Below are 14,237 nucleotides of genomic sequence, written 5' to 3'. Positions count from 1 at the left end.
AAGAAAGGTCAGAGCCGACTGTACTTCCTCAGTAGGCTCCGATCTTTCAGTGTCTGCAGAATATGTTGCAGATGTTTTGTCACTCATTGGTCTCCAGCGTTATCTTCTATACTGTAGTGTGCTGGTGCTCCAGGCTGAAGGCAGCTGACACGAACAGACTCATCAAGTTCATCGGGAGAGCTGACTCTGTCCTGGGGGTTGAGCTGGAGTCTATGATGGAGGTGTCAGAGAGGAGGATGCTGAGGAAGCTGCTCCTGGACAACACCTCCCACCCTCTGCATGCCACAATGGTGTCCTGTCAGAGCACCTTCAGTCGTAGACTGCGACCACTGACATTCAACACAGGATGCCATAGGAGGTCTTTCCTACCTGTGACAGACTGTATAATTCCTCCCAAAAGCAAATTCCTGTCCAAAAGCATGTTATTCTATTACTATTATTCTATTAATAACATCTTGTGCAATATATCTTACAGTCATATCCAGCGAATAGGATTAATAAATGGAATAGTTTTGATTGTGCTGAATGTTTGGTCTCCAAAGTAAAGGTCAAACAAGGTCAACGTCCATTGGATTCTATAACATGTGACATATGTTACTCCGTAACTTGATAACTAAGCATGATACATGGTCCAAACTATTGCTTTTTAAAACCCTGTTACCTCAACTAATTAGTTGCTAATTAGTTAGTTACCAAAATTGGAGCAACATAAACTTTTGACCCCTGTACAAACTGACACTGACCTTTGTCACCATTTTTGCTGTTTTTACCCCATAACTCCTGATCATTCAGTCAGAGATAGTCCAAATTACACCTTTTTGGAATTTTTTACGATCAGACAACTAATGTGGTGTAGTTTTCAAAATGATTTGAGCATTTTTAATTTTGACCCCTGTGTAATTCTTTATTTGACCCCTACCTGGCCGCCTATTGAAAATTCAAGTGGCCAGTCAGTAATGTCTAAAGAGTATTTGTGCCAACTTTGGTGCTTGGATCACCATTTGCATGATTTTGCTCTAAGTATTCTCTTAGCCGCTGCACTGTTTAGCCTATCGTATGGTACAGGGTAGTATTATTTTGCATAATTAAATTAAAAGAGCCTGTAAACCAATAAAGAAAGCTATGGTCCATTTAACGGACCATTATGGGGAAAAAAAAATACATTATTCAAACCTCATAATATCTACGGTGTTCCTGTCATATTATTTTTGTGTAGGATTAAGGAAAATGCTTGTAAAATAGCTTTCTTCATTGGTTTACATGCTCTTTGTCATTGCCTCATTGCCAGGCACCATTTTGGGGTGTAAATGCATGATTTGGTGGTTGCAACTTCAGGGGAGTATGTGCAGGGGGATAGACTAAATCATTTGGTCAATGATTTGCATTTTCTTGTTCATAATAAACACCAACACCTACTTCCATTCCCCTAGTTCATTGTTTTTGTTGATTTTTAGATTTGTTGTGTGTACGTATCTATGGGAAGTTGATTCAGTTGTTACTTACAATAATTATTTAGATTTTATTGTCTTCTTTATAATTTACACTTGTTTAATTGGTATCCCAGTGCAAACGATATATATATATATATATTATATATATATATATATATATATATATATATAATTTATTGTTATTTACATTAATTATTAAGAGCCTATTGTCTTATTTATAATTTGTACATGTTCAATCAAGAAAATTGAAGATATTTGTAGAAATTCCACTCTTAAAATGCAGATTAAAAAATGTAAACACGGGATGCTTTTCCATATGGTTATTATATATGAACTGTTAATTGAATTTATGGAAAATGTATCATATCATATATAACGGCTGAGTGGATCCTTGTCATTTGGTTGGTGCTTTGTCTGTCACATGACATGGATTAATTCATTCCATTTGTGTTGCATTGCATTTAGAGTGCGGCTTGGTTCCATTTAGAGTGCATTTTGGTTCCATACGTTTGGTACCATTGCACTCTGTGCACACACACAAACGCTCGCGTGCACGAGGACGTGCACGCACACACAAAGCAAATCCACTGTGCTGTCTGGAGGCTATTAGCAGGGAGAAAGAAAAGCTGAACTAATTTCTGATGTGATTTTGTTTTTCGCTGCACTGAGGACGTACACAGTCTTTTTTTGGAAGTACACACATGCACAAGCGCCGACCAGGTTCCATGTGTGCGCGCGGGGGACAACGACTTTCCCGAGACACAATTTGATTGAGCTAACTGGCGTTGCTAATTCACACACACACACACACACACACACACACACATATATATATATATATATATTGTTGGGTATTTTCTCCTCCAAACATTCTTAAAACCTTTGATAAGACAAACAGAGTCAAGAACCACCAGTGAGACAGAAAGTCAAATTTTACGCGCGGAGTGCAGTCAGGCTATACACCAACGCTACACTAAAGTCTGGCCTGCGCTTCGCTCTTTTTATTAATGAATCCCTCATCACATAAACAAAAACTTGTCCTAAGGGTGGGGGGAATGACGCAAGACAAGTTTCTTCCCGTAACATAAACACACACGTCAATAAGTGCAGCTGTAAGCAAAACAGTTTCTTTCTTTTTCTCTTATCGTCGAAGGTCAGCACATCTTGTTAGCAGTTATCAGCTGTTCTGCATCTGCCTGGAACACTAAGCATCACATCACAATCAGAATAATAATAAGTACATCCAGCTTCTCATTCCCAGTTCAGATTGACCCCAGCATGCTAAAACAAGGTTGAATAACACATACATTCTCGGGGTTAGGTGCAAACAGCACAACACCGTTCTCATCAGAAAGAAGACAAAAGGTACAAATGTTTAACAGTGATAACATATATATATATAAAATCCTTAACATATATATATATATATATATATATATATATATATATATATATATATATATATATATACACTGTGCTTGCTGGCTGTTAGCAGGAAGAGAGAAGAAAAGCTGGACTCATTTCTGATGTGATTTATTTTGTTTGTTTTTTGGCTGCTATGAGGATGTACACAGTCGACCGACCCAGTTGCATGTGTGTGCGTGCGGGGGACAACGACATGATATTTTGATTGAGCTAACTGATGCTGCTTGTAACATACACGCATACACAAAATCCACTCCGCTGTAAGCCGTCTGGATGCATGAAGACCTGTTCACATGAAACGCTGATGTGATTTTTGGCTGGACTGAGGAACTACACAGTCTTTTTTTTTTTTTCTTTTTTTTTCTTTTTCATGGAAGTCCAAAGTCAGTGCACATCATCACTGGACTACACGTTACAGTGGAACACCAAAATGTAGGTCCCTTTTCTGTTGTTTATAATTTAATAAAATAGCAAATGACAAGGATCTATTTTAGTCGTTATATAAAACAAATAATGAATGTTTGTACATTCTTTCAATGGAACGAATATTTAATTCGGTGAAAGCTGGAACAAACATTCAACGAGGCGAAGCCGAGTTGAATGGTTTGTTCCAGCTTTCACTTTATGAAATACTCGTAGCATTGAACTCATAAACTTTCATTATTTGTATAATATGAGATTTGGTCATGTCACCCAGCTTTAATTATACTGCATTCTATTAGTGGATGTGCGTAAATGGCAAATGGACTGTGTTGATATAGCGCTTTTCCATCTGAATGAGAAGCTCAAAGCGCTTTACAATGCTGCCTCACATTCACACAGACACATTCACACACTGATGTCAGGGTGCTGCCATGCAAGGTGCTCACTAAACGCTGGGAGCAACTTGGAGATTAAGGACCTTACCCAAAGGCCCTTAGTGAAATTCCAGTCAGGCTGGGGTTTGAACCAAGGATCCTCTGGTCTCAAGCCCATTGCTTAAAAACTAGATCATCACCTCCTAAGTAATGCACGTTACGCACAGAGAACTGCTCATTAGTCATCCATAATCGTGACACACGTCTGACTCCAAGGTGTGTGTGTGTCTGTCTGTCTTCTGCCTGTCTGTGCATTTGTGTTGTGGACCAGATTTGACCAAGGTGAATATAAAATTTATTAATTGGACATCTGTCTCAGCTTTTTCTGTTTTGGTGGAGCTACGCAACACCACAAAAATATGGCACAGTTCACATTAAGGAAATGTTTTATAGCATTGTTCATTACATTTATGGCATCCTTCACATGAAAATGACTGCACAGTACATCCGTGACAGTAATGATCAACAGTTAGACTAAAATGTACTTTATGCTCAGTGCAGAAAAGCACAGATACATGGAGACATTTATTCTTAACAAGCACAAAGTAAACAGTTAACTCATTAAATATGCCCAATTTTACAATTAATGATTTTTCTTCTCTCTCTCAATGAGCAGATGGTGACATCTGTGTTAAACCTGTTTTTTTGTAGAAGGCCTCAGGGGCATGTAGAGTGAAAAAAAATGGGAGTCCTAACAGAACACTGATCACATAAAGATTTAAAAAACAAACAGGAATCCTAGTTTTTGCCAGTAGCACCACTAGAATTTTTAAGGTAATTTTTCTTTTCACCACTGTGACTATAAACGCACAAACTTGGCTCACCCACATCATGCAGCCATTCACCATGTACCACGTAGTGAGGGCTAGAGAGATCTCTGCCTTTGGAGTACAAGTTCAGACAGTGTCTTAACAGGATTACCTTTCTCCGTAACAAAGACCGTCTCTGCTGTTATGCCGTCTGACCTGTTAAGGATTTTGGAAGAAAAAAAAAAATTAGTTTGTTCACCTACTAGGATATAACCAGTCAGCAGGAATGACAGGACTTCACCTGTGTTAATGCTATTTTTTTTCTCTCTCTCTTTCTCTCTCTCTCCTTTAGAACCTGCTGGTCAATCATGGATAAAGAGTTGGAAGAAAAATGGTAAAACAGTTATAGTAAGATTTTTACTTTGGCATTAAAAGTGGCACTTGTTGCATTCTTACTTTCATTTCTGACAGAGTTGATTTGCTGTCAGCATGCCTTGCTTTTTCTCATGTTATTTATCCAAAGTATTCACCATTATCGTTGCTGTTATTCTGCACTGCTACATTGTACTGGAAAGCTGTATGGAGTAAATATATTAAGTTCAACATTTGAGTCAGAATATTTCCAACTGAATATTTTTTAAGATCAACAGAAGGTATTTGAAGAACTGAACTGTCAAGATGCATTCGGGGTCAGAATGTAAAATCCAGTTTATGTCCAAACCTTGGATTATTTTGTAGCAATGAAAAAGATAAAATGCTTCTCAGATGCGTTGGTGCTGTCCTTGTTTTGACCTATGACTGAGTTCTTTAGATTTATATGGCTTTTTAAAACAAAGGAATAAACTCAGGTAATCTTGCCTTGTGATTTATTCTGATTTTTATTAAACAGTTCACATCCCACGACACTATTGTGTCTCTTAAGTTCTTCCTTTTAGTTTCAAAGTGCTTTTCTTGTTGAAGATTTATTAATTGTTCAATAGAAATGTATCATTTAAAATGAAATATCAAGGGGTTTTGTGTTGTTTACTCAGATGTCTGTTGTCGGTGCAAAAATAGCCCGACTTGGGATGAACAGGGTAGAAAACATTATCAAACTGATCTGGGTCTCTGTCATGGTTCACGCCTTTGATTCTGTTTTATTTTTATTTAATATGTCTGTTCGGTCTTTCTGTTTGAATTTGAATTATACAGTATTTTCCTTCTGTGGTCATCTCCGAGTGCTTTTATTCAGAAATATGCAATGTTTTTTTTTTTTTCTCTGTGTAAGCATGATTCTAGGTTTTGGTATTTCTGTGTTCAAGGGACTATGGAGGTTCCATTTGTAAATTAGTCAGGTGTCTTCTCTTAAGCTTGGTAAAGATGTCAACAGGTCGGCAGCTTGTCCGTCTTTTTTGCATTTGTTTTCCAGTGTGTTTTCCTGTGTTTTTGGATAGTTTGTTACCAACTTCAGTCCCCAGTTTTAAACCGCTGAGGTTTTGCCTTCCAGTTTTGGATGTGACTGCCTGTTTTATCTCTGTGTTTTGACCTCCACCTGTATTTTTGGATGAGTCATTTTACTTAGCCCCTCAAAACACTGTTGCTGTTTTAGACTGATGTGAAAATGAGCCAGTTTATTTTTACTCCTACTCCTCCTCAAAGGTTAAGTCATGACAGTAATCTGGCCATGTAAACTCTTGGAGAGAACTCTGAGTTACAAGCTTCACTGAATGCCCAGGCAATAAACTTTTAGCAACAGCAACTAGTTAAACTCAAGGACATGCCTAAAGTTTTGCTGGTGTCACAGGTGACCCTGACAAAATGATTTAATCTGCTGCCTGGGCAGCAGGGGTGTCCTGCCACATCTTGCGTTCCCCTCCTTTTCCCCCTTCAGCAACACAGACTGAGGGCCTGGAAGTAAAGAATTCTACTCTAGTCTGTTATGCCAGGTCATAACTACCACTCACCAAGAGGTATGATGGTGACCCTGACACTTGTCTCCCTTTCTTGACCCTATGCCAGATGATTTTCAGCTTACAGCCTGGTTCATATCCAACAATGGTGTTCATAATAACACACCTAATTGAACAAGCCAAAAAATGGGCTGTGGCGAATCGGGTTAAGTGTCATCCATCTGCCGTATTTCTCAATCATTCTTCGATGCCACGAATAAGGTGTTCAAATGTGGGAGGACTGGAAGAGAGGCAGTTTTAGGCTTGCTGACCCTGTTGCCGGGGTTTGGGACAGATGGTGAACTATGCCATCAAGTTTTGAACAGTGGTGGCTGACAATGAATGGAACACCTCAGCCTTGTGTGATGAATTTGCAGAGCCCCTCTCAGATCAAATCAAAGATCGTCCAGCAGCAGCTTCCCTTTTCTCTGTCAAGCCTATGCACGCCTGACAAATTAGGAGTAGCAGCGGAGATTCAGCAAGAGGCTTTGTATGTATTGTGGTTTGTCTGTACACTTAAGTCATGTAGAGTAAAAGGGTGGGGTCATCAATGAGAAGATTATGCTTGATAAGCCACATTCAGACCAACTCCTACAACAACTGAGAACTGGTACCAGGATCTCTATGTGCCTTCCAGTCATCTCTGTGTATTCCTCATCTCCAAAGCATATGAAGAATTGATGGATCAAGAACTCAACAAGCAGTTACAGGTTCCCCTCAAGCCCCTGGGAGAAGTTCTCAGTGTGCATGCTTTTGATGGTGGGCTGTTGGCATTGGTGACCCATCAGGCTTTCCCATCCAACTCATAATGTCAGGTAACTACTCAGAACACATTCAGTTACACATCAATTCCCCCAGCAAACCAGTTGGTAATGTGTAATCCATCATTGCGGGTTCATGACCCCACATACAGTGCATCCAGAAAGTATTCACAACACAATTTATGATGCACCCTTATTCCAAAATGAAGTAAATTCATTTTTTCCCCTCAAAGTTGTACTCACAACACCCCATAATGACAACATGAAAATAAGCTTTTTTGAAATTTTTGCAAATTTATTAAAAATAAAAAAACTAAGAAATCACATGTACACAAGTATTCACAGCCTTTGCTCAATATTTTGTTGATGCACCTTTGGCAGCAATTACAGGCTTGTGGTAAGAGGATGCCACAAGCTTGGCACACCTGTCTTTGAACAGTTCTGCCCAATCCTCTTGCAGCACCTCTCAAGTGTAGCGAGAAGCCTGCATTCACCATTCAACCTCCTAAGTTTGCATTAAGCAGAAGTCATAAAAGCATTCTTCAAAGAAGAACCCATTCCAACCAAGACATGGGAAATATCAAGTTGTCAAAAGGAGGCTTTCCTGACCATAGCACAGAATGGCCAACTGTCATCAACCCACACCACTAACAGGATTTAAGATTCTCTAAAGTGCATTCCTCATGGAGCTGTGAATCCCCTTATCAGCACTGAAACCAGATGTTGCAACTCCTTTCTCATCGAAAAAAAACACAGACCCCAGAAAGACCTACTTATTCCAAAGTCTAACAACTATGTCTTTACAACAAGATTCAAGTAAACCACAGATGAACTGCCATCAACTTGGGAATCACACTACAGTTTGTCTGGTTCAAATCGATGCAAGATTGACAAATATAATATTTTATGATGAAATCCAAAACCCAGTCCCTTCCAGTCCATGAACCAAGAGTGACCCCTGTTGGACAAATTGGGGAAGAGCAGGTAACTAACTTGTACAGTATTATAAAGTTTAACCAACTTTAAAAAGATGTACTTTGCAGTTGTAACCAGAAGAAAAAAAGGAAGAAAAGGAAACAAACGTGATTGTTTAACCTCACACATGAAATTGATATATCTTGCATTTTGTGCTGTGATCATAGATTGTAGAAAGTTTATCCAATGTGCTTTTCATATATAATCGTGTGTGTGATAGTTCTAAGGAAATGGTGTTTGCAAGAGTTTTGCAATACAGGACTTGCTTGGTTTGTAAGCGGGAATTGTAAAAATAACAGACACTGATTTATTATAAAACTAGACAAAGGAACGAAGAAGAAAACTACAGTACACAGAATTCTTGGGGGTGGAGCTTTTAACCCTTTAAAAGTAGGCGCTCCTGGGGAATCGGTCTCTTTCTCTTACGCACCCTTACTCTTACACTCTCTTCCTCTTAAACTCTTCTCTTCTTGGGTCTCGAGACGCTGCCTAGCTGTCCAAATTTTTTTATGACCCTTTGTCTGCAACCACGTGCTGTGTAAACTTATTTCTTGTTTGTGCGCACCAACAAGAAATTACTCTTTCCTTTTTTCTTCCTTTTTTCTGCTTCCTGATGCTACACAAGCTCCATCAGGATTGAAAAGTCACCCCAGTCTGAGGTCAGGAGCGCTCTGAAGCAGGTTTTCATCCAGGATGTCTCTGTACATTGCTGTATTCATTTTTCCCTGAATCCTGACAAGTCTCCCAGTTCTTGCCGCTGAAAAACATCCCCACAGCATGATTCTGCCACCACTGTGTTTCACTGTAGGGATGGTGTCTGGTTTCCTCCAAACATGATGCCTGGTATTCACACCAAAGAGTTCAAGAATTTGTCTCGTCAGACCAGAGAATTTTGTTTCTCAGGGTCTGATAGTCCTTCAGGTGCCTTTAGACAAACTCCAGGTGGGCTGCCATGTGCCTTTTACAAAGGAGTGCCTTCTGTCTGGCCACTTTACCACACAGGCCTGATTGTTGGATTGCTGCAGAGATAATTTAGGTAATTTAGGTAAAGTTGAGGCCGCGGCACACTCTGTTTCCTAATAAAATGAATTAAAAGTAAAAAGTGTAAAACAAAACTATACCAGTATGCTAGCCATATGAAAGGGAAAATAAGTATGTCTTAAGTCTGGACTTGTCAAAAGTCTGGCTGCAGCATTTTGAACCAATTGGACAGCCCTAATGCTGGACTGCGGTAATCTAGACAATAGAACACTGCAGTAGTCTAGTCTAGAAGAGAAAAACGCATGGATCAGGGTCTCAGCATCAACCATAGACAGGATGGGACGAATTTTCACTATATTTCACAGGTGGAAGAAAGCAGTCCTCATTTCTAATGTGGAGGTCAACAGACAATGTAGGATCAAAAATTACCCCAAGGATCCTCACTTTGTCAGTGTGATGTATGACACACAAGCCTAGGCTAAGCATTAACTGGTCAAATTGATGCCAATGTCTCACTGGACCAATTTCAGTCTTATCAGAGTTTAAAAGTAGGACGTTTCTAGACATCCAGCTTCACACTGATGCAAGGCAGTCTTCTAAGGATTTTATGTGAACGAGATTACCAGCAGTTATCGGCATGTATAACTGAGTATCATCAGCATAGCAGTGAAAGGTAATCCCAAAACACTGCAATATGTGCCCAAGGGGTGCTATATAAAGGGAGAAAAGCAGGGGGCCTAAGACGGAGGGTTAGGGTGTGGAACCCCAAATTTCATGTCACTAAGGTTAGAGGTAGTGCTACTGTACAAAACACAGTGAGAACGACTGGTCAAGTATGACGTCAGCCATGCAAAAGCACTCCCAGTAATCCCAAAATGATTTTCCAGCCTATCAAGTAGAATATGATGATCCATGGTATCAAATGCCGTACTGAGATCTAACAACACCAGAACCATAGTGGTGTCCAAATCCATTGTAAGCAGAAGATAATTCACCACTTTAGTGAGAGCCATCTCTGTGGAATGATATTTTCTAAAAGCAGACTGCAGTGGCTCAAAGAGATTTTTCTCAGTAAGATAGTCCACGAGCTGCCGTGACGCCACTTTTTCCAGAATTTTAGAGTAAAATGATAGGCCGATAGTTTTTCAATACACTAGGGTCAAGATTAGGTTTCTTAAGTAAACATTTAGGAACAGATCCAGAAGTTAAAGAAAGATTAATAATTTCCAGCACAGTCAGCCCAAGAGTGGGCCACAGGTCCTTAAACAGTTTTGTTGGTATAGGATCAAATAAATAGGTTGTGCTTTTTGTTGACGTTACGAGTTTTGTCAGCATGCCTCATAAGATACTATCAAATTCTCTAAATCTAGGTAATACCTCAGTAATGGCACCCACCTCAATAGCATGGTGTAGTGGCTGGGTGAAGGCATGCTGGGATATGTTTAACTTATTGTCTTCAATTTTTTTCTCAAAGTAATCCAGGAAATCTTGTGCTGTAAAGGGAGAGGGAACTACAGGTGGTTGTCCATGAATAAGTGTTACTACCATGTTGATCAAGAACTCTGAGTTATGCTTGTTTTTTTTTTGGATCAAATCAGAGTAATAGGTCTGCTTTGTAGCCAGTAATGCATGCTTATAGTCTAAGATAGCATTATGGCACGCAAGGTGGAATACTTCTAATTTTGAATGACGCCATTTCCATTCTAGACCTCGAGCCTTATGCTTGAGGTCACGCAGGTAATCACTGAACCAAGGTGATTGTGTTTTGGGGGAGCACGGTTTTAACACAGGTGGCGCAATTATGTTGAGTGTAGTTTTGAGCACTGAGTTTAAACTATCCACAAGACTGTCTAATGATTGGGTATTTGCCAAATGTGAAGCTAAGACATCAGGCAGTCTCACTTCAAATTCAGTCTTAGTTGAGGAGTTGATGCATCGCCATAGTGTTATATAAGGTTGTTGTTCCACTAAACATGGCAGCGAAAGTGTAAACTTAATAACTGAGTGATCACAGACCACTGATGTAAGAGGCATGATGTCAATATTCGTGACGGCAATACCACGTGCGAGAGCCAAATCCAGGGTATTTCCACTAATGTGTGTCATGTCCCAAATGCATTGCCGAAATCCTAATGCATCCACAATTTCCATAAATGATTTGCAGAGGGGTCAGAAGGCTTATTTATATGAATGTTAAAGTCACCAATAATCACAATGTTATCTGCACTAGTTGACAAGTTAGAGATGAAAGCACCAAATTCATCTAACAATTCAGAATATGGGCCAGGAGGCCTATATACAGTGACAGTAATACAGCTGATTTTTATTCTTCTGACCTTAGCAATGCGTAATATCCTAAAAAGAGTAGAGAATGAAATTCTCAAACAAGTTATATTTGTGACCCCAAACAGCTAATAAGCTAAACCTAGATTTATATATAAGAGCAACATGCCTGCCTTGCTTGACATCACGAGGGATGTGAGTAAATGTATATGCTGGTGGGCAGGCCGCATTTAAATTGAGGACAGCTGTAGGTTTAAGCCAGGTTTCACATAACCCAATCATATCTAAGTGATGATCAATAGTTAGATCATTCATCAACAGTGATTTTGAGGATAGTGATCTTATGTTAATGAGACCTCAGTGGGGTTGACAGTTGAACTGTTTGGATTTAGGGGTGGTTCCAGAGTAGCATAAGATGCCTATACATTGGTTTAGGGTTGAGACATTCCACGCACGTTGGAGGTAGCAGACACAAAATCTTTGCTGTTGCTGGAACAGCCACTGGGCCATCATCAATTTCAACATCTTCCAATGTAGTAATGGGTATTAAGTTTGCAAAGCATATCCCTCTATGATTTTTCTGGACCTGTCTACAGAAGCAGACCACATCTCAACTTGTTGAATTTCCCCCCCTGGCAGATAAACTGCACTATCATCATAGTGGATTTTCTGCACTAATTTCCCCACTAAGCTACTGGATTCCACACCCACATTTGTCATAAGCCTTGCAGGGTGTCTAATCACCTGCTCCGTGGCCTGCTGTAAATTCCTAATGCTACCCTCCCTGTAGAGCTCTAGTTATGTTCACAGACAAGATGGCAGTGCCTTCCCCAATAGGGTTGAGGCCGTCCGGCATCAGCAAGCCAAGGCGGCCCCAGAACAAATGCCAGTTATCAATAAAGCTAAAACCTTGCTGTCTACAAAATTGCGCCAGCCACCTATTTAACGATGTCAGCCTGGTGAACACCTCATCAGTACCCCGGGAGGGGAGGGGACCAGAGACTATTAATCAATGCCGACATATCTTTCTGGCAAGGTCACAAGTCCTCTCTATGTCCATTTTTGTGACCTCTGAGTGCTTCATCCTGACATCATTGGTGCTGACATGAATAAATGTGACTATATCTCATGTCCTGTTCCTTAGTCTGTCTTCCCTTCTGCAGCATCAGCACCCTAAGATGCGATGCAATGTCAGGAGCTCTGGCCCCAGGAATACATTTAACGTCAGCTGGCGTCTGTAACTTGACTTTGTGGGTGATAGATTCCCCTATCACTAAAGTCTGGTGTTTCGGCCTGGAGAAAGGAGTGGAAGTCACTTGTGGGATAAGAGAATTCACATCAGGCCAATCCAAGGGGAGAACCGATTCACAGTTTGCAGTGGCGACTGCGATCGGGGTACCACAACTGGGCACCAAGCCCTACGGGGCTTCCTCCAACTAGCAACAGTCTGAAAGCCGTCCTCCACAGCCGGCGTTTGTCGGCTGATGCTAATGGGCTTGCTAGCTGGCCCAACACTAACCTCATCTGGAGTGCCCGTAACATCTAACTCCACTGAGCTAAGAAGCTGCTCTAACTTACGGATACGGCTCTCTTAGAGAGCCACCCTATCTTGCAACATCACGCAGGATTTACGGAAGGTGTAGTGTACTTTGTGCACTAAGAAATTCAGGAGTATGGCCAAGCAAGCACAAGCTAACCAATAATGGATAAGCTAACCACTCCAAAAGCTCACACAGGATTCACACAGATGTAAATAAATGAATTAAAATTCACAGCAGTTACACTGAAAAAGTAGCAGAAGTATTAGACTTGTAGGAACAGTTAAAAAAAACTCCAAGTAAACCACTCCTAAGATTAACACAAGACTAAAGTACTAAGCTAAAATTCACAACAGTTACACAAAAAACTAACAGAAGTATTAAAGAAACAGGGGAGTCGAACTAGCTAACGCAAGCTAACCACTAGGAAAAATGCTAGCAGCTCCTAAGATTTATACAGGAGTAAAATAATGACCTCAAACTCACAGCTCTTACACTGAAAAACTAACAAGTATTAAACGGGTAAAAAAAGGAACAGCTATAAAAGTAACGGCGGGGGAGTCAACCTAGCTAGCGAAAGCTAACCACTAGTGATTCACAACAGGACTGTAGTTAAATAAGATTGAGAATAGATACACTTAACAACCAGAAGATTGCTAATCAGAAATAAAAGAAATGTATACAACCGTGTAAAGTTCAGAAGAGCGTCACAACAGCAAACAATCCGTTGGAAGCAAGTTACCAGATCTGTGAGCCAGCATCAGCATTCCAGTCTAAAATTCCTATATGTGGCCCAGGGTGTACCCCGCATCACGCTCTATGACTGCTGGGATAGGCTCTCGCCCCTCATGACCCTTAATGATGTTTACCTTAGCTTGTGTTTTGTTGAAATTTCATGCAACAAAACAGGCCTGTGCTGTGTTTCATTCTATCATGTTATGTGTGGTTAGAATGAGAAAGTTTTAGTCTGAGAAGATGGCAGCCTCTCTCCCTCCACATAGAACTTATGACTGTGCTGTAGATCTCTTGCTCAGAGCTCCCCTACCCAGGACCTGGTTGTACTCTTTGTCCAGACCACAGCGGCAGGAGATGGACAAATACACTACCAATCACAAGTTTGGACACACTTTCCCATTCAGTTAAATGGGAAACTGTGTAAGTACATTTGACTGGTACCGTATATCCAAAAACAGCTGGCAACTGGGATAATCCACCACTATTTGTCTCCAGCAGGGGCTGCATTCTTCTTCACTGAAAAGAAAGATAAGTCCCTGGATCCGTGCATAGAT

At 40.3% G+C, this 14,237-nt stretch overlaps 1 protein-coding gene across 1 annotated transcript in view; it reads left to right on the top strand.

Moving 5' to 3' along the window:
• The window catches only part of chchd6a (coiled-coil-helix-coiled-coil-helix domain containing 6a), a 315,813-nt gene extending 310,431 nt beyond the window's left edge, over positions 1 to 5,382 (top strand). Inside the window, exon 8 of the mRNA XM_034172200.1 lies at positions 4,835 to 5,382. Coding sequence (XP_034028091.1) covers positions 4,835 to 4,858 — 24 coding nt within the window. The 3' untranslated portion in view covers positions 4,859 to 5,382. The remainder of the gene's footprint in view (positions 1 to 4,834) is intronic.
• The last annotated feature ends 8,855 nt before the right edge of the window (positions 5,383 to 14,237 follow it).

This window comes from Thalassophryne amazonica, chromosome 6, assembly GCF_902500255.1.
Source record: "Thalassophryne amazonica chromosome 6, fThaAma1.1, whole genome shotgun sequence".
NCBI classification, from domain to species: domain Eukaryota; kingdom Metazoa; phylum Chordata; class Actinopteri; order Batrachoidiformes; family Batrachoididae; genus Thalassophryne; species Thalassophryne amazonica.
Note: the sequence above shows the minus strand (reverse complement) of the source record. Positions and strands in the feature narration are given on the sequence as shown.